The following is a 27,034-nucleotide window of genomic DNA, read 5'->3' on the forward strand; positions in this document are numbered from 1 at the left end:
TACCCCCATAGCACTGTGGCTGCTCAGCAGTCGTACAGCGCTCACTTCCCTTGAAAGAGACATTTTGATTTGCTTTAAGACTTCTTAATATATGTCTCTCTACATCCTTCTAGTATCTATTTTTTATATCAACAAAGTTGTCTGATTAAGCCCGAGCAAAATGATACCGATTAATCTTAAACCTGGAAGGCTTAACAGTGCTGCAGTACGTGAAAGAAGGTAAGTTGTCAGAAAATACGGAGGAGACAATTTATCTAAGTGAGCTGCATTTAACCTAGTCTTGGAGGCCGGTGAACAAACTTGCTTCTCATTGCTTAATGCTTTCTGTGCCTGTCTGTGCCAAACCTGAATGTCTGTGAAGTGCTGAAAGTATTTAGTCAATAGGAGACTATTTCCTGTTGTTCCCGGGGCTGTGAGGTTTCCATTATAAATGTACGCCTTGTTAACCTTGTGGATGAACCCTGAGTGCTTGTGAAATCTAAACAGAGATTGTGTTCGAGTCAGTTCTGCAGGGCGGTAATTGCTGACTTCGGCCATTGAGTCAGAAGAAAGGAGGAGATGGTGAAAAATAATTAATTGGCCTGGAAAATACTTAATTTTTTCACCTTATCAGATGTTCAGTTACCCTAGTGTTTCTATGGTAGGGCTTTACAGTTTTGGTTTTGTACAAATTGTGGTTACTTCTTTTGTTCTGCTTTTCCTAAACCAATGCCTGCCTGTCAGTTTGGACCACAAGAACCTGCAGTAACCATTTCCAGTTGAAGCCTTACTAGTTGTCAGGGCTTAAGGTGGCCCCACCGAGTTACAGGTTCAGGGTACAGTAACAAAACCAGACCAACAGCTTTAGGGATCAATAATTTATCTCTAAATAACGGTACAGTAACAAATACGGATCAGTAGTACAATTATCCAGGTCAGAACAACAGCAAATCCAGCAATTCACCGAGACTGGGCTAATCTCAACAGCCAGCTGCACAAAGGCTTACGGTTCTCTTTGGAGCGCACAGAGCCTGGAAAGATCATTTAAGGCAATACCAGCCTCACACCTCTCTGGTGTATAGGATGTGAAAATACTATATAAAGCCATAATAGCCCCTCACTAGCTGATATTCTTGGTCACTGAACAATTTGTGTTTGTGTGCGTGTGCTGTCCTAGTAGAAAACCAATTACTTTGAGGATTTTTAGGCTCTTTGCCCTCTCCCACATTTGTTTTATGATGATAATGGTGCTCTGATCTGTTATACTAAGGAAACAATCCTTAGTGTATTAACTGTAGTCTTTTTGTACTTGTCTTTTAGCTGGAAGAGGAGAGATCAGTACTCAATAACCAGTTGTTAGAGATGAAAAAGAGGTAAGTTGTTTTTTCTGATGTGTGTTTAACTGTACAATCCTACAGAAACCATAATACAAGAACAGTGCTATGAAAAAGCAGTTCTTTTCTGTTGTGTCATAGTTAACAGTCCTGAGGTCGTTACACAGATTGGCTTACCGATGATATCGTCCCCATTTTCTTTATTAAAAGTGAGACGGAAACACAATTGTATTAATATAAGAAAAGGTTAAGCAGTGGTATTTACCATTTCCTCTTTAGTTATGCACCTCTTGCATTGTAGTTCTCTTTATTTTCAGTAACCAGTTTAGTGTTCGTAGTCTGCTCTGGAATATTGGCTTGTCCATCAGTCTGATAAATCTGTGTGCATACAGATCTGACCCATCAAGTTCTTAAGGAATAATGGAAAAATACAGTGATGCTAAGGATGGTTATTTTAAAAAAAAAAAAAAGAAATAAAAGCAGCTGTTATTCAGCCTTGAATGGATTGTTCTTATAGTTTTGGGATATTGAGTTCATTGTGGCGGTAGTTATTGCAGTCCATTCAGCGCTGTTTTTCAATGCCAGGAGATTTGTCCAGGGTGACTGGGGCATCCATTTGTAAACTGTGCTGTTCGATAAATGGTCCCAAGTTACAAAATTTACTGTCTTTCCGCAATACATGCGTGGAAAGCTAATTGGCTAAGTGCCACAGTGTCTTTAGGAAAATGCGGGCTGTTCAAAAGCAGTTATATAAATCCTTAGAAAAAAGATGCAGCTCTCCAGGACACTGAGCGTGTTCCAGGAAAAACAAACCCCTGTTAAATTTCCTGAATTTATAATGGTCACAGCAAAGAACAGTGAGTGGCACTTTGGTGTTCATGCGCATCCTTAGCTAGTCAGTGTCATACACCGATCCCTTTTTTATTCCCTAATAATCTGTTATCTGGGAGGTGGGTGATACTCTGTTACAGCTCATGCTCTTCTACAGGAGAGCAGGCACACAGGGTGTTACACCAGCTAAAGCGTCCTCAGAGAATGGAAGAGTTTGCTCCGTTGTTGCGCAGAGAGGGGCAAGAGAACAGCTGAACCTCAGCTTTAACCAGCCTCATGAGCTGGGTCACGCAGCCTTTAGCTGCAGAGAATGGCACAGGTGGGGTCGGGGCTTTTTTAAGACGAGGTGAGGGAGAAGATAAGGAGAGAGATCTTTAAAGGCCATTTGACATCCACAATAATTAGTATGTCTACACTGACTGAGGATCATCTCCAGCATACTTGATGTGGAGGAAGGGAGGGAAAAGGAGGATATTAGTGCTGCTGACAGCTTAGAATGCTGTTCACAGCCTGTTATTTAACATGTTTTAAAACATGTTTAAAAGTTACTTGAGGAAAGGAAGGAAGGAGAGGGGACCCAAGATCCATTCGGTACTTTCCAGCAGTTCTATTTCATAGCATACAAATTAAAAGACAAATTCTGTAGTAAGTTATAAAAAGCAAGGTGTGTGGCTCTGATTTTTCCTTCTCCTGTTTCTGCTCCGCGTGAGCTGCCTGAAATAACCTAGATATTTCTGAAATCATTAAAGTGAGTTTTAACATTACTTCACCTTCAGTCAGTTACACTGAGATGCCCAAGTTTGGCTTAATGGCATTTCTCAACAGTGTTGGATGAACTCCAATAGAAGGGGTAAAACAAGTAGCAAAACCAGTTGACCTCACTGATGGCAGGCTGCAGGCCACTAGGGGTTAAAATACACATGACATTATTTGCAACAAAAAAAGTTAGGCTAAATGAAGAGCTAATTAAATAAAAAAGAGTGTCTCTGAATTCCCATATTCCACTGAAGCTGATGGTGAGATGAGCGGTGACTTCTTCCTTTTGTCTTAAGAAATTGAGATACTGAAAGAGAGACATCTTTTTGTTTCAATTAGGTCAAATCTCTAGCAGTAGTTTTCTCCCCTTCCTTCCACCCACAGGAGTTCTCTATTTTAGCAACCCCCTCTGTGAAACGGTCCGGCTAGGAGTGACAGGAGTTTGGTATTTGTGAATCCGAGGGGGTTCTGTGTTACTTCAGCTCATGAGGTTCATTGTGGGTTGCTAACTGTCTTACTGTCTTGGAGCTTGCGCTATTTATCGATACTCATTTCATTCCTCTCTCTTCCCTTTCCTACCCTTGCTTCCTTTGCTATATCTGTGTGTCTTTAATGGTAAGACTCAAGAAAGTCTATCCACGTTACAATAAATAATTTATTTTTTTTTTTTAAGTAAAGTTGTTGTACATATTTTGGCTGCCTTTGTCCCTTGGTGTCTTGCTTTTGTTTTGTAAAATACTCAGCAATATATATATATATGTATATATATTAAAAAAAGTCTATATTTTTTTACCAAAACAAAAAAGCCCCTTGATGCAAATTTAGTTCTTCCTTACAGTATTTCGCATTTCTACTCCATGTTTCTAACATGTGGTTCTTATTATCTTGCATTTTTAAAGCTTGCCCAGTAACAGTTTAAGGTATTTGCTTCATTCTTAGAATTTCTTATTTTTGTAGTAAGGGAAGAATCTGGGTGATATTTTTTTAATGTTAAAAGAAAACAAAAACCTCTCTCCCATGACTTCAACACGCTGCTCAAAATATGGTTTAACCTCATAAAGAAAGTGAAATTTTAAAATGGCACGTGAGATGACATTTTTATTGTTGGGATTTTTTTAATCCCTGCTGGCAAGCGGTTATTTTGGACTCGAATTGGCAGGGAAAAAGTTTTAAGTTCACTGAATCAATTGCTTTTTTTTTTTTCTTTTCCTGATAAAATAAATACTTTCCACAAGATAATTCTTGCAAGTTATCACTATGTAGTTATTTCAACATTCAACATATGCTCCTGACGTTGACTCTCTCTCGCATGAATCACACCACGAACGATGCTGAAGCTGAGAGCATCAGTGGGGTAGACTCTCAGCTGATGCTGGAAGTGAGCTGTGATCCACACTTAGGTGTAAGTAAGTAGTGACATATACCTGCTGTATTTGTAGGTTTTCCAGTTCCAACGTTTTTGAGGGCCTCCGACTAGAGCTGTAAAGCATCTGGAGACTGCCCTGTGAAAGGAAAAAAACAATGCTACAGTACAGGGATCTTTTCTCCCCCTCTTGTTTTCTCTCCTCTTTTCTTCTCTCGTTTCTCTCCCCTTCTGTTACAGTATTCTAGACTCCTGTATTGAATTTGTAAATATATATTTATATGCTCACAAACTGTTTGCCTTTTTCAACCACCTAAATGCCTGTGGTGGTTGAAACCAAGCCAAATAAATGGCAAGTTAACCGTATTTGTACAAAAAGCGTATGTTTGGTCTTGATCTCTAAGCTGAAGATCTGACCAAAAAAATGGAAACATTTGCTAATTAACAAGCTCTTGAACATGAGATGAATCACTGAGGTTTCCGTCTGCCCTTCGCAGCGGTGTATATAGCAAAGGGAAGCCCGGGTGAAGTCTCAGGTACAGGAGAGCTTGTGAGCAGCATCTTCTAGATGTTCTTTCCCATTTCCCCAGCCTTAAGTAAACGCTGGATTCGCAGCTCGGTGGACTGCAGAGGGCAGCTGTGCTCTGTCGGCAGCGTCCCATGCAGTGGTGGCGCATCTCGTTCCCGCACCACCACCCTGCGCTTTTCATTCAGTTCAGCAAAGTATTTAACGCGATGGGTTAGGCCAGAGCGTGTACGTAATGCTGCTGAAGAACACAGATCGCTGCTGTGCCTTTAGTGCTTTGCTGAATCAGCATTGGCAGGGAGGTACATTAAATGCCACTGCCCTTTTGGTTTTTATTAACAGGAGTGTAACTTTTATTTGAAGGCAAGATTGTGCGGTCTGCAATTTATTGTGTTTCTGCTTATATTAATTCTCTCATTGTAAAAAAAAAAAAAAAAAAAAAAAAAAAAAAATACACCAAAATCAGTGTTTTAGTTCTTGCTTGGTAGCTGCATCAGCTTTTCTAAACCCCAGATTCTCCACTTGCTGCTTCCATTCCCGAGTAAAACCTTAACAATGACAGAATTGCGTTAATTGTGCTCTCATTGTGGAGTTTCCTATTTATCTTGAGTCGGTGAGATTATTGTATTTTGTGGTCTGGGTATCGTGGCTCTCACTAACTGTAGATACTGTGGATATGAAAACTTTTCCATTGGAACCTAATAGCTATCCCCTACCTACCGAGCATCGTCACACAAGGACGTGTTCTGCTCTTGATGACTTGAACAGTCCTAAGAGAGCGTAGCGTAGTTCAGTTACTTAAATGAAATCGTTATGTCATTTGGTGTCTTTGAAGTACCGGCTACTCCCCGCTTTGTGTAGCAGGCATGCATTCAGGTAGCCTAGTTTGTCGTCAGCGCTCTGGGCGAGCAAGAAGAGCAGCAGGTCCCTGCTGTGGCAGTGGGACCACGATCAATCGTCTAAACCGAGGTGTATGGAACTGCACAGAAAACGGGCTACAGCTGCAGAAGCTCGGAGAGTTGACGCCTAGTTGCTGGGCACTGCTTAGTGTTCCGAAAAGCAAGTTTCTCTTCCAGACAAGTAAACATAAATTTTTGGAGTAACAAAGTTGTTTTTTTTTTTTTAAACAAACGAGAGCCTTTCCCCTTCTAAGAACTTTTACAGCAATAGTCCTCATATCAGAGGACAGTTACTCATCCGTGTGTAACGTGTGACCTATCAGGAAGACTCATGAGCATCAGTTTGAGGGTGTCATAGCTGTAATGCCTTAAGATCACTGTCAGGAGACAGGATTTGTAGGCAGAAGTCAGGTCTCTCATTAGATCAGCTGAAAAGGTTGGGAAAACTGGACATACGTACACAGAAGGGGTTTGTGCCTGCTCTGGAGGATTTCTTTTTAACCCTTCTTCCATGAAGTAAAACAAATCCCACATGGTTTTGTGCTGAAACAGTAGGTTTTAAAGGCCCAGAAACTCTCAAAAGTACGTGTTTCAGCAAATAATGAAGTCACTGAAATTAGTGAGGACCAGCTGATATTTCCAGCATCATCAATGCTTTGCATGACAACTTGTATAACGAGCTTTGCATGTGTGTTTTGTTGCTTGCTAATAATTTTCAAGAAGTAACAAAACTCTGAAGTTAGGTTTTGTGGAACATTGTGCAACATGTTTGTTTATCCTGTATCTCCCCAGTCTATTAACTTGCTTCTTTAAATTCAAATGGCTACGATGATATGCAGATTCTGGCATGTACCACCTAGGTAAACTTTTTGCTTTGTTTCCGCAGTTGTAACATCTGAAATGTTTATACATACGTAAAATCTTAGTCAAGTTCAGAATTTAAATTTGCTTTTTAAGAACCACTTCTTACAGTAGTCTTAATAGTTGATATTAATTTAAACTTCTTTAGGTGACTATAATAATCTATTCTTTAAATGATTCCTGGTTGTATTTGGTTTTCTTTTAGAGAATCAACATTAAAAAAAGAAATTGATGAAGAGAGAGCATCTTTACAAAAATCCATCAGTGCTACTAGTGCCTTGATCACACAAAAAGATGAGGAACTGGAAAAACTCAGAAATGAGGTAAATGAAGAACAGTGGGATGCTTCTTAATTTCGGATTAAGTTACGGCTGGAAGCATATGGCTTTGTAGGCTTGCTATTAAAGACTTGGCTAATTCTTATTCTTTATTAATTTAGCATAGTTAAACCTTAGAATTAAGTCTTTAGGTATCTGTACCTACTTAAGTGACTTCTGCCGTGTATTTTTGGTGGCTATTTAACCCTTCTCTGACTTCATTCTGGAAGGTCTAAGCATTCTTAAATAATTCTTACAGATCACGGTGCTCCGTGGAGAAAACGCTTCTGCAAAAACCTTGCAGTCAGTGGTTAAGTCACTGGAGTCTGATAAATTGAAACTTGAGGAAAAGGTGAAGAACTTGGAGCAAAAACTCAAGGAAAACAACGAACAGCCTTTAACTGTAACTAGCTCCTCAGGTAAAAGAGACGGCCTCTTTACTGTCTCGGTGCCTTCAGCTTTAATCTCCTAGATTTCTGCAACTGTTAACCAGATAGTTAAAAGGAGTTTTAACTAACTGAACCTCCTGAGACGTGACTTTCCTGTTGTAGGACGCACATAAGTCTTGAATGAAGGCACTCTGGCCGGCGGCAAAATGGGCAAGCTGCCAACACGGGCAGTTTACACCGGGGTGGAGGGCAGTTCGACTTGAAATGAAACATGTGCATAAGCCATAAAACTTTATCCTGTTCATGGCGTGGCTTCTGTGTAAGAGCCTCTCTTAGACTGGTTTTGGTTTTCCTTGCTGTAGCTGCAAAGTAACGGAACAAACCCACCCACCTGAGCGCAGGGCTGGGAATCCATGTTCTAGACACTCGTGCTTACCTTACGCTGAGCTGCTTAAGCTTTGTACCACTGTAGTCTCATCACTGCAGCGGAGGGGCACTCCCTTGCAGATTTATTGAATTCAGATGTCACCTGTACGTACACTTTTTGTATAAGTTATGCCTAATATTGAATATGCTTCTATAATGCACCAGTCAAAAAATTCTCCCCAAAAGTCACCCTTACCACAGCTTAGAGTGATTAGAAAGCAGTAAGAATAAAACATTTTGGAGACAAGATGCTATTACATCATTTCAGTCTCTGTCTAAGCCATTGTATGTTTTATAATTTTTATTACTGGATACTTATACTTTGTTTGGTTTTGCCTTTTTTTTTTTTCTTTAAAGGTGACATTGCTGCTAATCTACTTCAAGATGAAATTGCAAAAGAGAAGCAGGTACGTGATCCGAAACATCAGCATGCTAGAACAGCAGCGTGTCTACAGGCAGAGTGAAATATTTTTCCAAAGACAGTTCCTAATCAGGTTTTGTACATCAGAATTCTAATGGGCAGATTTACCTTGTAACCACCTGCTTCTGAAGGGAAATACTAATGGCAGGAAATATTAAGAATCAAACAGTGAGTGATACTGGAGAAATAGTTCAGGTTATTGAAATATGAGGAAGCAGGCAGGAAAGCAGGGGTGGCAAGTTTTGACCTGCAGCCCAGCAGAGCGCAAACTGCTCCTTGGCATCCTTTCCAAAGGGTTTCTTGGATGTGAACGAGGAATAAGGTGTGGCCCACCTGAATCTGTGCTGCTTGCCATCTTGGAGAAATGGTCTACCTGATCTTGCATGCTACGTCTAAGCTTCTGCAGTTGGAAATGTTGATCTTTGCCTCTTATCTGCAGAACTTTACTCAGAATGAGGGTTGGCAGCAATGGGGCAAGGAATTTGCTCAGTTGGCATGTGCTTGGTAGCAGGAAAAACGTGTGCCAAAGAGTACGATAATCATAATGAACGTGTGAAGCGCTGCTGTGCCACAGGCAGCCTGTGACAACAAATGCCTAGGAAATACAGAATAGAAGCACCTTCAGCTCATATAAAAGTCCTTGTCAGATCTCTAATGTCAGTCATGTTGATTAAAAAACGGCCTTCCTAGTCTGTAGAGAGATTAGAAGTTTTGTAATTAACACACACTAATCACCAATCTTTTTCTGGTTTTCTGCCTCCTTGAATTCACCTGCTGATGGCAACCCTTCCTTCTGATCAGCACGAGGTTTGTTCCACTTCTCGGCTTCCTTTAGTTTATTCACTGTGTTACTTTGCCAAGCAGTACTTAATGACATTCAGCAGTGCTGCTGCAGTCCTGGCCTGCTGATCTCTGCGGCTCAGACTAGCTTTGGAGATGTCGTACGGGTGCTCTGTGCTGTATCCCCTAGAGCCGCAGGTTCAGAGGAACAGAGACGCTGTCCTGATCAGAGTTACACAACTGCATTTGTGTTCAAAATGTAACAGAAAAAGAACTTGATCTATCGGTGGTGGGTTGAGACCCACCGATGTCTCAGATGTGTTGGCTGGACAGAACTATCTAGCTCCTTGGACAGAAATCACCCGGAGGGTCCCAGAGGTCCCTGGGGATGTTCGTATCCCTTGTTCTTTCAGTGTCCTTGGGTGCTCTCTGTAATACAACGATCCAGTGGTAAGAGTTAATGCAGATCCGCACGTGTCAGTTGGAGGGTTATTCCTTTGTTGCTGGATTTCTCTGAAGTGCAGTCCTCGCCCTGCTGACTGTCCTTGTTCTTGACTGTCACAGATTGACTTCCTGAATTCCGTCATAGTAGATCTGCAAAGGAGAAACGAAGAATTGAACTTGAAAATACAAAGAATGTGTGAAGCGGCCCTCAATGGCAACGAAGAGGAGATAAATAACTATGACAGGTATAAATCCTAAAGGAAAACCTTGGCTTGTGTTTTGGGAACTGTTGGTAGCAGTCGATTCTGTCATCTGCGCAGTGCACCAGCCTGATTTCCGCTGTCAGGGAAGACAAACGTAGCTTTCCCTTGAATTCAGGGTGGTTGAATCCAGCCTTCTTTTTAGGTCCATTACCACAGTGTATCTGGTGATGCAAAATGATCCTCTGTAGTTATCGATCACAAACACTGATGTATCACAACATATTTGTTGTTGGTCTTGGTTGAGTTTGGCCCTTTCCAAAGTAAGTAGAGTCTTTGTTCTCAAGAGGCCCCAGTAGCTGCATTGAGGCGGGGAGATCCAGTCCAGAGAAACAGAGCTAAAACCTACTTGATCTATTGTGACTTCAGATCTGTGCTATCAAGAGAAAAGAGAAACTAGTTTACATGTGGGGGGGTTTAAAATAATGTCTGTATTTGTGCAAATATTTACACCAACAGAGCAATTAGTTTAGTAAACGTTATAGTATAAGGGATTACGGGGGTACTGCAAGGTAGTTGAGATGTCAGAAGATTTCCGGAAAGAGTTTTGTAATTATTTGTTGTGTTGACCACTGTGGTGTTTCCTTAGTCTCAATAATTACGAGGCAGCTTATCGGGCAGGGCAGGGCAGGGCAGGGCAGCAGGCCTTTCTCCTTTATGAAGGAGAAGTACCCTGCCTGACTTGCGCTGGTGCTGATCTTGCAGTGAGGAAGAAAGCTTGTCAAAGAAGAAACCTCGTCTCTTCTGCGATATCTGCGGCTGCTTTGACCTTCACGACACTGAAGACTGTCCGACCCAGGCACAGATGCTGGAGGAGCCGCCCCACTCGGCGTACCACGGCAGCAGGAGAGAGGAGCGCCCCTATTGCGATACCTGCGAGATGTTCGGGCACTGGACGGCCGACTGCAATGACGATGAGACCTTCTAATGCGGCGTGCGGCCAGGAGGACAGACTGTCTGTGCGCCCTAATGGGACGATTTATGCCACCAGCATTTGTGTGTGCTGAATGTCAGGAAAAGGGACAGCATTTCTTGACCCCCTCGCTCCCATTCCCCTTGCCCACCCACTCCAGAATCAGTTAAATTGATAAATATTTTGCTCCTCCACTAATAAATACCCTATCTCCTTTAATAAACTTAAGTAAAATATAAATAAATGATTTAACAAAAGACTTTATGCTATTTCTTCCCAGGTTCTGGGTTTGTCCCCACTTTTAACAAGAAATGCCCCCATGTTGTTGCATCTGTTGATGGGAAAACATGTATAGGAACGAAGCACTATAGTTATATTAAAGCTTATTTAAATACCTTAAAATTATGCTGTTAATTTTCATATTTGCACTAAACCATTTTAAGGCTGAATTTGTACATTTAGATTTTTAAGCTTTTTTTGACACTGGACTGGGTTGAGAAATGTTTCATCTTTATTTTCATTTACTCATTTGATTGTGATTTCGCTCAGTGGACCCGGGCTCTGGGCTGTGGTTTGACGACAGTGTGAAACATGAAATCACAAAGCAGGTAAGAAACGGAGCTGCTGTGGGGTTTTTTTTTAGAAACCCGTATGTTGTGCACACCTAAAACAGTTTGTGGGACATCCCTTTTTTTTTGCATTCTTTCAGCTTCTATATAGTGTGCGTGTGTGTGTATATATGCATATATATATTAAAGTTATATTTTGGAAAAAAAAAGTGCGTTTTCTTTCGTATCTTTCTGTTTTGTTAGGAATGTAAGGGGCTGTGCGTGGGGACAAACATGCCCTGTGGCTGCACTGTAAATCAACAGAAAGGAAAATATCCCAGCATTGTGGGATGTTTTTCCTAAAGTTTCACAGGAGCCCTCCTGCAGCAGGCTCTTGGTAATGGGCGAGGAATGCTGCTGGCATCAACACATGTGTGGAAGCGGAGGAATTTGGTGCAGAAGACAAGGGGCTTGAACCACAGAATAGGTTGGGTGGCAAGGGACCTTTAAAGGCCATCTAGTCCAACCTGCCTGCACTGAGCAGGGACATCTTCAACGGCTCAGAGCCCCGTCCAGCCCGACCCTGAACGTTCCCAGGGATGGGGCATCCACCACCTCTCTGGGCAACCTGGGCCCGAGTCTCACACCCTCATTGTAAAAAATTTCTTCCTTTTATCTGGTGTAAATCTCCCCTCTTTTATTTTAAAGCCGTTCCCCCTCGTCCTATCGCAACAGGCCCTGCTAAAAGGTTTGTTCCCGTCTTTCTCGTACGCCCCCTTTAGTGGAAGGCCACAAGGCCCCCCCCGCAGCCTTCTCCTCCCCGCGCCGAAGGCCCCAGCTCAGCCTCTCACCCTTTTCGGTGCCGCCAGGGGGCGCTGTGCCGCCGGGCTGCCCCGCGCCGCCGCCTCTCTCCGTGCGCGCTGGCGTCACACGTCACGTGGCGGGCGGCATGTGACCGCCGGTGTCACGTGAGCGGGGCGGGGGCGGTGGCGGGAGGGCGATGGCGGCGCACCTGAGCTCGGGGCGCGTGAACCTGACGGCGCTGCGCGAGGCGGGGCGCCGCGAGCTCCGCGAGTTCCTGGACAAGTGCGCGGGGTCCAAGGTGAGAGCGGGGCCGCGGGGGCCGGGCCCGGGCCCTCCCACCGACCGGTAGACTCACCCACGCCTCTCTCCCTTCCCGCAGGCCATCGTGTGGGACGAGTACCTGACCGGGCCCTTCGGGCTGATCGCCCAGTACTCGCTCCTGAAGGTAAAGGCGGCGGCGGGGCCGGGGGGTGGCGGTTGTTCCCTCGGCTGGGGGGCCCTGTCAGCGGCGGGGCCCGCGGTCAGCTAACGGCCTTGCCTCCGCGCAGGAACATGAGGTGGAGAAGATGTTCACGCTCAAGCCGGGCCGCCTGCCGCCGGCGGACGTCAAAAACATCATCTTCTTCGTCAGGCCCAAGCTGGAGCTGATGGACATCATCACCGACAACGTGCTCCGGTGCGGCGGGGGGTCGGCCCCTGGGTCGCCTGTCGGGGTCTGTCCCGTGCGGGGACAGGTTTGGCCTGAAACCGTCCTGTGGTTTGTCACGTCTGGGCTCGAAAAGGGGAACTACGTGCAGGGCAGACAGCAAAGCTGCTGGGGCTCGAGTCGGAGTGTGAGGCACCCTGGGAAGGGAGGGGGGTCATTTCAGCTGGTGATGCAGAGGGGTGCATTCCTCATTAAGATGTGCATACTTTCTAATTAGCTGGAATGAGTTATGCTTTGATTGACCCTCCTGAGAACCACAGCGAAACTAAGCCGCCTTGCCCTGGTTTCAGACCTGTGGCTGTGGGTGCCTGTGGCTGGGTGAAAAAACATTCTGAAATGCAAAGCTAGGGATGGAAGTTGGCAATAATAATAACCAAGTGCAGTGTTCCTATTTCCTCTGAATTCAGTGTCCCCAGCCCACGGTCTGCAGCGGTTGCCTGCGCAGCTGAGTTACCGTTTGCTGTGCTCCTGCCTGTGACTCTTCCAGGGAGGACAGAGGCCGCTCTCCCCAGAGGGACTTCCACATCCTCTTCGTGCCGCGCCGCAGCCTGCTCTGCGAGCAGTGGCTGAAGGAGCAGGGCGTGCTGGGGTCCTTCATCCACCGGGAGCAGTACAGCCTGGACTTGATACCGTTCGACGGAGACCTGCTCTCTATGGAGTCCGAGAGTGCATTCAAGGTACGCGCTCATCTTGTCTTTGAGGGGGAATGCTGTGCGTTTTTGTGTTGGCTCTCGGCGTTTGGTACGGAGGCTCTCGGAGGGTTTGGCGGTGACCCGCACAGCAGGGAAGGGCCTTGCAGAAGAAATGTGACTTGATCCTGAGCGCTGAGCTGAGCCTGAACTTCTCTGTGTGCTTTCTGAAGGAACAGTCGCTACACCGAGCTGCACCCCATTTCATTCAGCTTTCACTGCTGGTGTTATTTTCACAAATCGAGCATTCATGAGGCTTAAAATACTTAGTTGTTATAAACAGCCAGCACAGTTTGTGTCAATGCACAGCCAAAGAGACATGTACAATGGGTAACACTGCGCACTAAGCTGCACCAGGAATTAACAGCTGCCACATACCAGCTGTGTCCCCTGTTTTCTCAGAACGCTGTGTCTGGGGACAGAAAGGTTTGACAGTTTCTTTGGCCATCTCTGCCTTATTAAGCGTAGCCCAGGTGACATGCCAGGGCTTGCAGCTGCTTGTCAGCAGCTATGCTGAAGTGTTGTGCTCTCACATTGGCCTAGTTACGTGGGGCAGGCTCTTGGCAGTCGCTTTCTGGCTCTCTTACTCCTCTCTATCAAACTGGGATTAGCATGTGGGATTCAGAAATACTACGCTGTCTGGTCTGATCAAATGATTTGATGTACTGATAGCACAGATAAGGTCCATATTTGCCAACAGCCGTAGTTTTTCCCCAGCCTATGTCTGCTCTGAACTGTTCACATGGACCACGTTCTGCTGTGGAAGCAGCTGTGTTGGATCGACACCTTCCATCGGGAATCCTTCTTCTTGTTTAGGAATGTTACCTGGAGAGTGACCAGACAAGTCTGTACCATGCGGCAAAGGGGCTGATGACGCTGCAGGCTCTCTACGGAACCATCCCGCAGATTTTTGGGAAGGGCGAGTGTGCCCGGGTGAGGCAAATGTTGCTGCTTAAAAACTGCATGTTGTTCTTTGGAACTGCTTTAAGGAGTGTTTGGTTAAATGCACCTGTGGGTCTTCTGAATCCAGCCACGGACCCTTCTTGTCATATTGGAATTTCGGGATTATGGCCATCAGGTCTTTGTCATCTTTGGCCAAAAGAACTATCTTTGCTGTTACATAAGTCTTCCTGTCAGGAGGATTTACCTGATTTCAGATGCTTTTTGCTCATAGGTACGCTGCCTTTCTGGTTTAACAGTTCTCACTTCTGTTGGAGTTTTAATAGTGAGCCACTCTGTTGTTATGAGAAGGGCTGAAGAACGCAGGAAATGTGTAACCTACTGCTCATGCCTTAGCTTTTTCATGTCTCCCTGTAACTTACCCTTTTTTCTTCTCTCTGATCAACCTACAGTTTAATTGGTACCTTTTGTAATGAGGGAATGGCTTGAGATGAACCCAGCGCTTAAGTCCCAGTCACTGTCCTGCAAAGCTGCAGAGAGCAGCAGAGAAGTACCTTTTTTTTTTTGATCTTGTCCTGCCCCCATCTGCCAGCTGGTCTGTACCTCTTGCCATTCTCCTCCTTTACACAGGGCTGCGCCTCATACGTGCATAAGCATGTGCTTGTAGGGCCTAGAAGTCAAATCCATCTATTGTGGCCTGCACCATAACCACACCAACATGATTTATTTTCAGCACGTGGCTAATATGATGATCAGGATGAAGCGCGAGTTCCCTGGAAGCCAGAACTCGATATTTCCCGTCTTTGATACCCTCTTGTTGCTGGACCGCAATGTTGACCTGCTGACGCCATTAGCTACGCAGCTGACCTATGAAGGGCTGATAGATGAAATCTACGGAATTCAGAACAGTGAGTACCGCCGGGTAAGGGGGGAGTCTCCGGCATGCTGGAGCAGGTTGCAGTGTGTCAGGTGGGTTTCTGCTTCGCTAAATGACTGTGACGTGGGAGCAGCTCACTGAACTTAGTGTGGGGACGGTTTAGTCCCTAGCTGGAGCCCATCAGATCAGCTCTGGCTCTCTTCTTGCCTAGGAAGGGGAGCTGAGTTCAGTGCATGGTTATTGAACAGGTGTATTTTGGATGTTGGCTGGGTGCAGCCAGAGTGACACGGAACGTGTAGTGTGGGCGGAGAAATGTTAGTGTACACCTTCACCCTCCAGCCTGGCTGGCTCATGTGCCACACTGAGGGGACAGGAACAGTTTGTGAAAGGCTATTCAGGGCCCTCTCCTGCTCTTCAGAAGGTAGTGTGAAGAACTCCAGAGGGGCATTTATGGGTTTTAATCCCTCCTGCTGTACTGAAGACTGGAAGGTTGCCTCCAAAGCTCGCTGGAAGCAGGGTAGCTAGCACTTGGGTTTTGATCATGTGTGTATGTCTCTGGGTCCCTGGGTGAGTACAGGGAGACTCTCCTTAATTAACACATATGCACTGAGCCTTCCGGGCATTTATATTAGCTTTGCTGCTCGGAACTGCTCCCAGCTCGGGACACATTTCTGCAGCCTGCTTATTTTATGGTGGTGAAGTTCCAGTCCTTGTAACGGCTATTTCTCTGCATTTGGTAGCTTACGTGAAACTCCCTCCTGAGAAGTTTGCCCCAAAGAAGCAGGGCGAGGGTGGGAAAGATCTCCCCACAGAACCCAAGAAGCTCCAGCTGAATTCTGCTGAAGAGCTGTACGCTGAAATCCGAGACAAGAACTTCAATGCTGTGGGGTCAGTGCTGAGCAAGAAAGCTAAGATCATCTCAGCAGCCTTTGAGGTGAGGCCTGTATCCGACCATGCATCCCTCGGGCATTCTTGTCATCACGTAAGTCACAGTCTATGTTCAGCAGGGCTGTGACTGGCAGCTCGAGCTGTTGCCATGGAGTAATCCCCCATCCAGAGGAAAAACAGGCAGTCTTCAGAAGCCCCTCCGGTCTGTTCCCCTGCCATGGGATGAGATTAGCGTCACTTTGACTGTTCTGAGTAGGTGTTGGTCAAATCTCCTCTTAAGAATCCTGTAGTAATGCAGATCTCTTCTCCCCACACCTCCCTTCTGGGGCTTTTCCTATCCTCACTGTTAAAAGCTTGTCTTGGGCCAGCCTAAACTACATTTCTGCTGTGCAAGCCTGTACTTCCCTTACGAGGAATTGCGTCCTTCAGTTTGCAGAACGGTCAGATGCTGCTTCCCTGTGCAAGAGGCCAAAGGTTAATTTTAGCGTACTGATCAATCCCATTTTGTTGCTGTTTTTAGCTGTTAACTGAAAGGTCCTTTTCCCTTTGTATTCACTGAGGATGCAGAGAAAAGGCTTTAAGAAATAAAACTCCAGAATGTACATTGATATATGGCTGGCATAAAAAACAGTAGGAATGTGAAAAAGACAGTTGTCTTACAGGAGGCTTGACCTGTAAATTCATGGTCCTATGTCACCTTAGACAAAGCTGGAGAGTGCTATGGGGTGTGTTTGTGGTTTTGTTTGAAAACATCCTGTTGATGATTCATAAAGAAACCGAGACCCCATATCTCTGCTTTGAGACTTCATGGTGATTCTCAATAGAACTTGTTACATTTTGATTGTATTTCCTTGGGTTTTTCTCTGCCTCTTCACTTCTGCCACATTTAAGACGAGGTTACCGTGCCTTAACTGAAATACCACATGCTCAGCCTCGTCGCCTCGTAGATGTGTATTACTGCAATATTGGTGCTGAAGGTGCTAAAGATGGATTATTCATACTGGTTGTTAAAAAAAAAAAAGAAGAAATTTAAGAAATTGTCAGAGGTAATAGGTGATAATGAAATAGCAGCATACTGGCAGCAGAGGACTTCTAAAATTGCAGGCTTCATCATTATCACTCTCCTGCCTGCACTTGCCCGTTTAAATCCTTCACATATGAGTCAAATTATTATTATTTTTATTCCAAGTTGCAACAAGAGGCAAGTAGCCCAAATGAAATACAGACCTCCGGACTGCTCTGAGAGCCGAAGTCTGCATTGTGCTTCATCAGGTCCTTGCTCAAAACCTGGGACGTTGTTACAGCCAGGTACAGTGAATGGCAGGCTTCTGCTTGCGAGGGATGCAGACTCTGCCAATCCAGTTCCTCAGCACCTTTCATTGCTGTTTTGCTGTGAAATGTCCCCCATCGCTGACTGCATTTGGCTACAGTTCTGGCAGCTAGCAAAGTAATTCATCTTTGCATGAAAAAAGTACTTTTGCTGGTAGGGAGACTGAGGAGCAAGTAGTGATGGCTGAAGTCAGACAAAGGTGGAGAAAAGTGATTGGCAACCCTGGTATAATGGAAAAAAACAGTCTAATGACCCTGTTGTATTATGTCCTGCCTCTTATAATGATCAAAGTGCTGTTACTGGTAATGCTGTGACTTTAGTATAAGCATTTAAAGTCTTTTGGCTAAACGGTTGCATATCTCTAACAGTATCTGCTGTTGCAGTGAGTACAGTAAAAACTTTTTCATGATAAAATGGTCTAGTTGTTGGTGTTATTAAGCTGAACAACACTTAACCTAAGCAATGGATTTCTTTAGGAGAGACACCACGCGAAAACCGTTGGAGAGATTAAGCAGTTTGTCTCACAGTTGCCACACATGCAGGCAGCAAGAAGTTCTCTAGCAAACCACACCTCCATTGCAGAACTCATCAAAGACATCACCAGTGAGTATTCATTGAATAGTCTCTCCGACTGATTGAAATATAGCAAGATGCAGGACAACTTGATGGACATCATTCAGCTTGGCAAAAATTGGCTTTGCTCCATCCAGTGCATCTCTGCTGAAATGCTAAATGTAGAAAATAAGCTGACAGTCGCTATTGTATTGATTTTCATTCTTTTCCCAAAGCATCGGAAGATTTCTTTGATAATTTAACAGTGGAACAAGAGTTCATGTCTGGAATAGACACGGACAAGGTAAGTAGATAATGACAATTAGTGACTCTTAAGTCTTCAAAAAAACCCCAATGTATTTATCTGGGCTTTTTTCCATTTGGGTTTTTTGAGAGAGGAAAAATCTGATTTAGATGATGTCTGTCTCCTTCCAGTAGAAGGATTGTGAGCTCTCACATGTGTCTCCTTGCACGTTTGCAGTTTTTTTCCAAGTGAAATGCATTGCTGAATGTACCTGGAACCGGTGCTGTACTGTGTGCTTTGCCGGGCTCCAGTTACCTGTCATTGCCTGTAATGCAGATGTATACAGCTGTGGTGCTTTCACTTGTACAGGGGCACTACGTGCTGTGAGGGATCAGTGAAAGATTGAAGACAGTTAATCAGAATTTTTTCAGTGCATCAGACAAAGTCTAGCTATTGACTGTGGAATAGACAGGCTTTAGAAAGACACTAGGTGGAACAAGTGCTGGATCACTGTTTCTAGGTCCTCTAAGCACTTTAACTGGTTACGTATTTTTTTTTTAATAGGTTAACAATTATATTGAAGACTGCATAGCTCAAAAACACCCATTAATCAAGATCTTGCGTCTCGTTTGCTTGCAATCTGTGTGCAATAGTGGACTGAAGCAGAAGGTTCTGGACCATTACAAAAGAGAGATTCTCCAGGTTGGTCTGTAACTTTTGGATCAATAAATTTCTGAGACAATCCACATCAAAGATCAATAAATTTCTGAGACAATCCACATCAAAGCCTCAGCTCTACAACACTCTCATTCTAGACAGACACATCTTATACATGGGTAGTGTTGACTTCCTGTGTGTACAGATGGAGCACGGAGGCTTCTGTTTGAGCTGGTAGCAATGACTCAGGACATGCTTATATGTGTTTTACAACATATAGATACAGAGAGGTTCATATTATTGGACTTTTTACTATTACGATTTAAACATACTCTAAATGAGATACACTTTAGAGAGATCTTAACGAAAAAACTTTTTTAAACTAACATCTTTGCCTTTTTTTCTTTTTTTTTTTTGAACACTTTTTGGTCGTGGATCATTGACATGGTATTAAAGGTGAATTCTTCATATTGCAGACTTATGGCTATGAACATATATTGACCTTAAACAACTTAGAAAAGGCTGGACTCCTGAAACCTCAAACAAGTGGTAGGAATAACTACCCAACGATCAGGAAAACCCTGCGCTTATGGATGGATGATGTTAATGAACAGGTAAACAGGCACCTCAGCAGCAAATATTACATCTAACAATATAGAATTATATGCAGCAGGAAAACCTTCATATTTTTTTCATTTTATTTCCATTATGTTGTTTTGTAACATGAAGTAGCACTCACCTGCTGCTCACACTCTGCTCTCTCCTGCAGAACCCCAACGATATCTCCTATGTGTACAGTGGCTACGCTCCACTGAGCGTACGCCTGGCACAGCTACTGGCTCGGCCAGGGTGGCGGAGCATAGAGGAGGTTTTAAAGATGCTGCCAGGTCCCCATTTTGAGGAGAGGCAGCAGTTACCTACTGGCCTTCAGAAAAAGCGTAAGTTTTGCGTTGTTTTCCCATTTTTTAAAGGGAGATGCATCTCTGTTAAGCTGGAATAAGGCAAACTGAAATCAGGGCTGGCAGGGTCCAGGCATCTATCTCATCTCCCTCCCCCACTGCAGTATTAGATACACCTAACCCATTTTTGACAGATAGCTTTCTGGCCTCTTTAAAATGTCCAGTCGCATTCAGCCTGCTATTAATGCACAGCACCCCGTGCACTGTACCTTTGTTTAACTTCTCATCAGAGTACTAAAATAAACCCTAACCTTACACTGTGATTTTAATAAGTAACATTACTTCCCTGGAAGCGTTCAAGACCAGGGTGGATGGGGCTTTGAGCAACCTGGTCCACTGGAAGGTGTCCCTGCCTATGGCAGGGAGCTTAGAACAAGATGATCTTTAAGGTCCCTTCCAACCCAAACCATTCTGTGATTCTGTGATTACTTTACCCAGAAGGTCAGAATCACTCTCCTAGTATTAAGCCTGGGCAGACAGAAGCACGTCCTGTAAAGACTCCAGAGCTGGGAGTAGTGTCTGCTTTTCTGGGCCCCAGTCCGGTATTCTGCCCGATAGGTTTCTCCTCTAATTCAGCTGCTATCTTTATTTTAGTTTTAGGTCATTTTGAGTTTGACTGACAGTTGATGGATAGGAGACGTAAAAAAAAAAAAACTAAGACAACCTGTAAATTTCTCTGAATACACAGGTCAACACGGTGAGAACCGAGTCACTCTGGTGTTCTTCCTGGGAGGTGTGACATACGCAGAAATTGCTGCACTGAGATTTCTGTCCCAAATGGAAGATGGAGGCACAGAGTACGTCATTGCCACTACAAAACTGATCAACGGAACAAGCTGGATCAAATCCTTGATGGACAAACTGGAGCCTGCCCCTTTCTAGGGTCTCTGGCCAGAGACAGTAAAAGTGAGAGGCCCTTTATGACACAGGCACATCAGCTTCTGGTCTTCTGGCATGACTGCTTGAACGTCGGAGAAACGACAACAGTGAAAGAAGCTCTCCTGAGACTAGCTCATGATGCAGTTATCCTCATCCCCCTCTGCACTGCTGTTCCTATTGTTTGTGGAACTTCCTATTAGACAAGTACTGCTAAAAGGCACTAACGATGAAATAAACAATGGGAGAAAGAGAGATCCTGGCTTGTGGTCTGAGTTGGCAAACAAGCACAGGGGGAGCAGAGATTTGCCCGGTCCTTCTACTTGGCAAATTGCTTCTTTTTTTTTTTTTTTTATCAATTAATTTTTGGTGGGAGATGCGATTGCTTCTTTTTACCTTCCTAAGGTGCTGAGGAGGCAGGATGTTTCCCAGTCCGTTTTTCTTTCTCTGGTGCCTGATATATTCCATCAATGCACTGGATCAGTTTGTTAGAGATCTGTATTCAGATGCACCTCTGCGGTACCCAGGGTTCAGTTTCCTCTTCATCTTTCTGATGAAGGCCAAGGAATTTCTGCTTCCCCAGCTTTAGCACATTCACATCAACAGGCAGCAGCAAGGCCAGGCCCCAGTAGCTAAATTTTCTCACATTCTTGGAAGCTGATTGTACAATGGGAAGAGAACTGCTATAAAGGGGAAGTAGTAACTTTTTTTACTGCATAGGTTTAGAAACTTCATTGCTCTCGGGCATCAAGAATAATGCACCTGCAGGACCTGCTTAGCCTGTGCTGTACTGTAATAAGCTGTTACGGTTAGTTGCCTGTAGGCCATACTCGAGTCCATTGTCCTGCATGCTTTGGCCAAGGCATTCATTGGGTTTTCTACAGAAACAGCTAAACTTTGAACTATCCACATGCATGTGATCAGCACTGACTATGAATACAACCAACTGCACCCAAATTACAAGGGAGGTGCTGGAGCCTTTTACTTCAATAGCCCTGTGAAGGGATCAGTGTCAGGTGGCTTGTTTGTACACCCATCGGACTCTGGAAAGCTACTCCAGAGTACGAATGACATCAGTGTCTCAGGACGTTATGTCTAAAGACACACAGACACTCCCCAACAAGGGAATCTGTCCCAAAAATAGCTATGGCAGTGACCCAGTAAACAGTGGGTTTAAAAACAGACTCTTTTTTTCACCCCCCCGTTCAGGTTATAAATTGTGGTACTTGCTGCCACAAGCTGTTGTAGAGCTCAAAATTATGAAATGGAATTTTCCATGGTCTTGGTGGCTGGGCCCTTAGTGTTGCCGAGCCAGTGTGTGCAAGAGGCAGCTTCTGGCTCCAGAAGACTCAGCCTCGCTAATTGCTAGAGGCTGGGAAGGCAAAGCAGGGTCATTGCTTATGCCTGTGCAGCTGCCCACTGACAGAGCCTGGGCTGCTGCGCCTCAGCCCTTTCCCTGCTCGCTGTCAGTGAACTCACGTGCTTCAGCAGCAACCACTGGGACTCTGTTTCACTCTTGAATAGTTACTAAACCCTACACCATCCCCTAAATCACTCTTAGCAAACATTTCTGTTAGTTATCCTGCATAATGCGTAATATGGCCCAAAAAAACCCACCCTTCATTTTTCCAAGTTGTTACAGTTATGACTGTGGGTTTCGGTCTGTTTTGTTTTGTAAGCTTGAGTTCTGTCAAACTAACCCCTTCACAGAACCCCTCTCTCTGTTTAACTCCACTTGGCTTATTAGAATAAAATAAAAATGTATTTGATTTTTCTTTTTAAAGTGTTTGCTCACTTTCTCGCTCTGGAATACCAAAAAAAAAAATAAAATAAAACCCTGCACTGTGGTAGCTCTATCCTTCTTCGCCTGCCCCAGAATAGCTGAATTACATAAATTGAAACATTTTTCTAACGGATGGATGTTTTTTTCTTTAAGCTTCTGCACTAATTACATTCTGTTGTGCCACTTAACATGCTACATCAGACACAGTTATGGGCAGTTATGGGATTTCTCGATGTCTAAAGAAAAATAGATTATTTTTTTTTAATCATTTGAGACTTTTTACTTCAAGTGGGTAGGCAACTTGCAGAGTACTCTTAAAAAAAAACACAGAACGTGTGCTGCAACTTTGACACTGATGCAAGGAACAAACATGGATTGCTTTGCTCTGCATTATTTCCCCAGTTACACTGTAAAGTAAGTAATTTCACAGTATTTAAAAAGAAAATTGAAGTAGCTTTGGCTCAAAAATTAGTTGTTACTGTACAGAGAAAAACAAGCAACAACGTGAGTCAGTGCAAGCCTTACAGAGTGTCCTTGGCTTGGCCTTGAGGCTCTTTGTACTATCACACTTTCCAGATTTTTTATTTTTCTTTAAATCTTAAAAATTGAACTAATCACAAGGAAATGAATAGCACTGATCAGGCTAGTTCGTGAACTAAGGTCATGATAGGTAAAAGCTGCACAACAAGTGAATAAAGGAAACCACGCAAAGTGCCAACAGAACAGGTTGCTTACCCTTGGACCAGGATAACCACTTGGACCCGCAAATGCGTTTGTTAGTAACACTAGAGGCAAAACTTATTTTGAAAATAGTTTATGCTGGACACTTGGCAAATTCTAATTTATCAACAACACTGCTGCATATTTTTTTGCAAACTGTAGCCTGCACCACCACCAAGCAAGAGCCATGTGGACACGCAAACAAGACAAAGTCTCTTCCTGGAACTATTCAACAACAACAACAACAAAAAAAGCCATCCTGACGTTGATCAATTCTCTGGAGGAGCAATTACTACTTAACAGGCTTCCTGAGTAGCTTTATTATGTTCTGCTTCTGTCTAAGGCCTTGCTGACCATGCGGGTAATAATTTGATAACAAGAGCCTAATTAAATTAAGGGGCCATTTTCTGAATCATAATATCTTTGTAGGTAAGAGATTTGATTTGCAGTACATACTCTTCCTTCTCTCTGTTGTTTGCATTTGTCTGGTTTACAAGCAAAAAAAAAAAAACCAAAAACATTACCCAACCTCCATCCCCAAAAGAATTTCACTTTTCATATAACATTATTGGAAAGCAGCTTTGCTAAAAATAAACATATAGCTTACCTCCCTCCTCTCTCTACCCCCTTGCTGCAAAGGAGTTGTAACTCTCACTCTCTAAAAGGTAGGGACAACTTGGGTGTGCGAGGGTGAAGCTAGAGCAGTGGACCAGTGACAGAGCAGCGATTAGGCTGTCTTCAGCGCTCACTTGCTTTTGATAAAAGAGCCCTATTCGGTCTGCACAGTTCCATCCCGTAATATGCTGCTGATCTGGGACAATCCCCAGCTGTACGTGAGCATCCTCCTCCCCAAGTGGCCCATAGAAGCACAGGGCTCTCAGAGAATGGAGCAACAGGCACAACAGCCTTCCAGATAACTGCAGAATAAAAAGTATAAGACGACACAACATGTTGTTAGAGAAACCCCCCCCACATTTAAACAAATGCAGGGTTTCACCTGGTAACACTAAGTCACGGTGCTTAAACTCCCAAAATAACGTTGACAAAAGCACTCTGGGGAAGGGGAGCTATTTGGCATGCTCTGTACTGCCGTGCTGCACAGAGCGCAAAGGCGCTATGTCATATAATAATCGGTCCTGACCACACCTAGTGCATTAGTCCTCGTGTGGGCTGCAAACACAACCTCATTATTCCTGGCTCCCGGACGAGCAGATCAGAAAGGGATCAAACTACAGCACAAACCGCTTAGAAGCCAGAAATTCAAGGGACAGCTGCAGAACAAAACTAGTGAGAGAAATAGCAACTTTATGAAGTAGAGCCCACCATCTGCCCGGGTAAGTAGTTTATTTCTTTATCAACATCTTTTTAGGCAACCAGAAATCACATAAAGCTTACAAATAGAAAACATCAATGCTTTGAACAACTGGGAAACCATAGCTGGTTTTAAAATACAATAGCTTCTATAATGTATGCGTGTGCCTGAGCTTAGAATGAAATGACCGAACTCTTTAGTAAGACCAAAAAGAGAACTCTTTATCACAAGAGTTCTTTAAAAAATATTCTAAGTGGTACGATGGGAATTCAGTTTACTTTAGCAGGCTTTAGACTCTTTAGATGAGAAATAATCCGTTTAGGTTAGCTTTATGTTAAGGCTGGGTTTAAATTCCTTTTATGTAGTTGACCAAGAGTGTGGGTATTTTTTGATCAGGCACAGTTATGATCAAAATTAAAAAGAATATGTAAATTGGAAAGATGGTAGAATTTTTTAGATAGGTCTTCAGAGCTTTAAGTTTAAGAAGCCAACAACTTTTGTGAGAGAGTTCAGATTTTATACTAAACCAACAAATGAGCAATCACTTCTAAAGTGATGTGTAAGTATGACTTTAAAATACAGCTAGAAGACGAAATTCTAAAGCATCTTATCCCACGTCTCACATTTAAAGGTTATTTTTAACACGAGATATAAATATTTGCCTGTGCAAACTTATATTTAAGCCCAGTTTTCGTGATTCTTAAACAAAAGGCTCAGTTTGTGCCAGTATCTCCATTAGATGCAATTATATCATTAAATATTAATGGTGGCTTGCTTAGAGGAATTGACCACTTTGATCGGAACACACTGTTGGTAATGCACCATCAGCGGCCGCTCTGACCGTGAAGCTTCCTGGATGCACAGCCACTGACACAGAGGGAAAGATACCAGGAGCCAGCTGGACTCTGCAAGAGCCTCTGGCCCTTACCAACACAGCAGTGTCCACTGCCTGTGTGTCTATATTTTAATTTGCTTAGTTACCAGTGCTAATTTGGAGACTTTGATCAGATCCCGAACTCTTTTTCAACACTGCGTAGCTTGGCACCCCTGTACAGGACTCTGAACAAGCAGATACAAGTCCAACCTGACGCTAACAACCTCCTTAGAAGGACGGGTGGCCATTAACCCTCCTGAACTCTGCCATTTCTCCCCACAACAGAGCCACCCCGTCGTCTCTGCATTCTCCTTGCTCAGAAAGACTCACCCTGTCCCTTTGCTTACAGCCTGGGGAGGAGGACGGCAGCAGCCAGCCCCAGAAACCCTACCTGCCACCGTGCTGGGGTGAACCATGCCCGACTCCTTCGCCATTCACTTCCTCAAGGTGCTGAAGGAGCTGCTGGCCTTCGTGCTCTTCAGTTACACCGTGCTGGTCGGGGCGCTGCTGCTGGCCGGCTGGACCACCTACTTCTTGGTGCTCAAATGAGAGATTTTCTTCTGCTCCGACAGCAGCAGGCTGGGCAGAGGCACCAGGCTCCTCCGGGATGGCAGTCCCTTCCTCCTGCCCCGACTCTGCAAGCGTTTGGTTTCATTACTGCCTAATCACGATCTTATTTTCTTATGTAAAAAGAATAAAGGTTTAAAAAAAAAAAGTATCTACACGCATGCACTTTACTGATCAGTGTATCTCCTGCAGATTCTTTGTGTCTCCTAGACATTTGGCCCTGTTCCCCAAAACATTTAGAAGCCTCCCAGTGGTTTTCTCCCGCAACTCCCACCCTGTGCCCACCTCAAGAGCACGGCAGTCTCTCACAGCCGAGGGACCCAAGGGATGCAGCACGATTCAAAGATGCCCGACATCTCAAGTAAACAAGTCCCGCCTTGTCTAACTCTGCCTCATTAAGGGTGTGAAGACAGAGATACAGAGATTACTTGTAAATTTTTTTTCTCGAAAGTCCTGGGAAAAGACATTGCAAATCAGCACAAGGTTTCCCTCTTCCTATAGTTTTATGAGACACACATCATGGGGCTGGGGCACCAATACGTTATCTACAGGCCTATTATGTGGCACTCTCAAGTGTGCAATGCCTTTCAACAAATGCTTAAAACATGGAGTTAACTGAAAGATGTGCCTGTGATAGAGCACTGCCTTGCTCAAACCAAACCGTGCCGAGTAAACTGAGTCTCACAGAGAGCAATTGGAATTTCTGGTATATACAAAAGAATAGATTTAATTGATCAAGGCCCTTCACGTAGAACTATACAGGAAACCTTTGCTGGAGAAGCTGGGGATTATCAGTAGTGTGGAACTAGCCAAAAGCAAAGCCGCATCATATATTCTTGAAACACAAAGATGCAGTAAACCTGGGGGGAGAAGGGGAAGGGAGCAGAACCTGTGGCAGCCAGTCAGTGCGATCTCAGCCAACGCTTCTGGTGACCTGCCACACAGCCGAGGGCTGTTCTCTGCTGAGCCGGGCTGTCAGGTGTCCCTGAGCAAGGTAACGCAGAGGAACCGGCCGAGCGCGGCTTGAGCTGAGCACTCCTAACGCCATTTCCGCTTCAAAGGCCGGTGATGGCGTGTCCCCAGCTCAGCGCCGTCACCTGGAGGGCCGAGCCGCCGCCGGGACAGCCCAGGAACGGCTTCACCCCGCGGCCGGAGGGGACGGTCGGGCGCCCGCCGCCGCCTGAGTCTCGCGCCGCTCCCGCCCTCAACCAACGGCCGCCGCGCGAGACCCACCGCCGACCCTCACGTG

At 44.5% G+C, this 27,034-nt stretch overlaps 2 protein-coding genes and 1 long non-coding RNA gene across 11 annotated transcripts in view; 2 read left to right on the plus strand and 1 right to left on the minus strand.

Annotated features, from left to right (window-relative positions):
• CLIP1 (CAP-Gly domain containing linker protein 1) overlaps positions 1-11,277 on the plus strand; it is a 79,924-nt gene extending 68,647 nt beyond the window's left edge. For all 3 annotated transcript variants that reach the window (XM_054219256.1, XM_054219255.1, XM_054219257.1), the window contains 7 exons: positions 1,300-1,352; positions 6,755-6,872; positions 7,126-7,285; positions 8,039-8,088; positions 8,904-8,909; positions 9,447-9,571; positions 10,292-11,277. In XM_054219256.1, coding sequence (XP_054075231.1) covers positions 1,300-1,352; positions 6,755-6,872; positions 7,126-7,285; positions 8,039-8,088; positions 8,904-8,909; positions 9,447-9,571; positions 10,292-10,514 — 735 coding nt within the window. In that variant the 3' untranslated portion in view covers positions 10,515-11,277. The remainder of the gene's footprint in view (positions 1-1,299; positions 1,353-6,754; positions 6,873-7,125; positions 7,286-8,038; positions 8,089-8,903; positions 8,910-9,446; positions 9,572-10,291) is intronic.
• Positions 11,278-12,023: 746 nt separating this feature from the next.
• Positions 12,024-20,784, plus strand: VPS33A (VPS33A core subunit of CORVET and HOPS complexes). 7 transcript variants are annotated; one of them, XM_054219543.1, is made up of 13 exons: positions 12,024-12,149; positions 12,231-12,296; positions 12,400-12,527; positions 13,045-13,234; positions 14,063-14,179; positions 14,880-15,054; positions 15,764-15,957; positions 17,718-17,844; positions 18,030-18,097; positions 18,602-18,739; positions 19,171-19,308; positions 19,464-19,632; positions 20,342-20,784. In XM_054219543.1, the coding sequence occupies exons 1-13, from the start codon at positions 12,048-12,050 to the stop codon at positions 20,533-20,535; spliced, it is 1,806 nt and encodes a 601-aa protein (XP_054075518.1). In that variant the 5' UTR covers positions 12,024-12,047; the 3' UTR covers positions 20,536-20,784. The 7 variants fall into 7 exon arrangements, 4 of the variants coding, with proteins under 4 accessions (XP_054075518.1, XP_054075519.1, XP_054075520.1 ...); XR_008469147.1 differs by lacking the exon at positions 20,342-20,784 and having other exon boundaries at positions 12,033-12,149; positions 19,151-19,308; positions 19,464-19,600; XM_054219544.1 differs by lacking the exon at positions 14,063-14,179 and having other exon boundaries at positions 12,033-12,149.
• A 3,083-nt stretch (positions 20,785-23,867) lies between these two features.
• LOC128917039 (uncharacterized) lies at positions 23,868-27,012 on the minus strand. Its single transcript, XR_008469150.1, has 3 exons — positions 26,071-27,012; positions 25,610-25,853; positions 23,868-23,949 (listed from the first exon to the last, which is right to left on the minus strand). It is a non-coding gene; the product is annotated as an uncharacterized LOC128917039 (long non-coding RNA).
• Positions 27,013-27,034: the final 22 nt, after the last annotated feature.

This window comes from Rissa tridactyla, chromosome 13 (assembly GCF_028500815.1).
Source record: "Rissa tridactyla isolate bRisTri1 chromosome 13, bRisTri1.patW.cur.20221130, whole genome shotgun sequence".
NCBI lineage: Eukaryota > Metazoa > Chordata > Aves > Charadriiformes > Laridae > Rissa > Rissa tridactyla.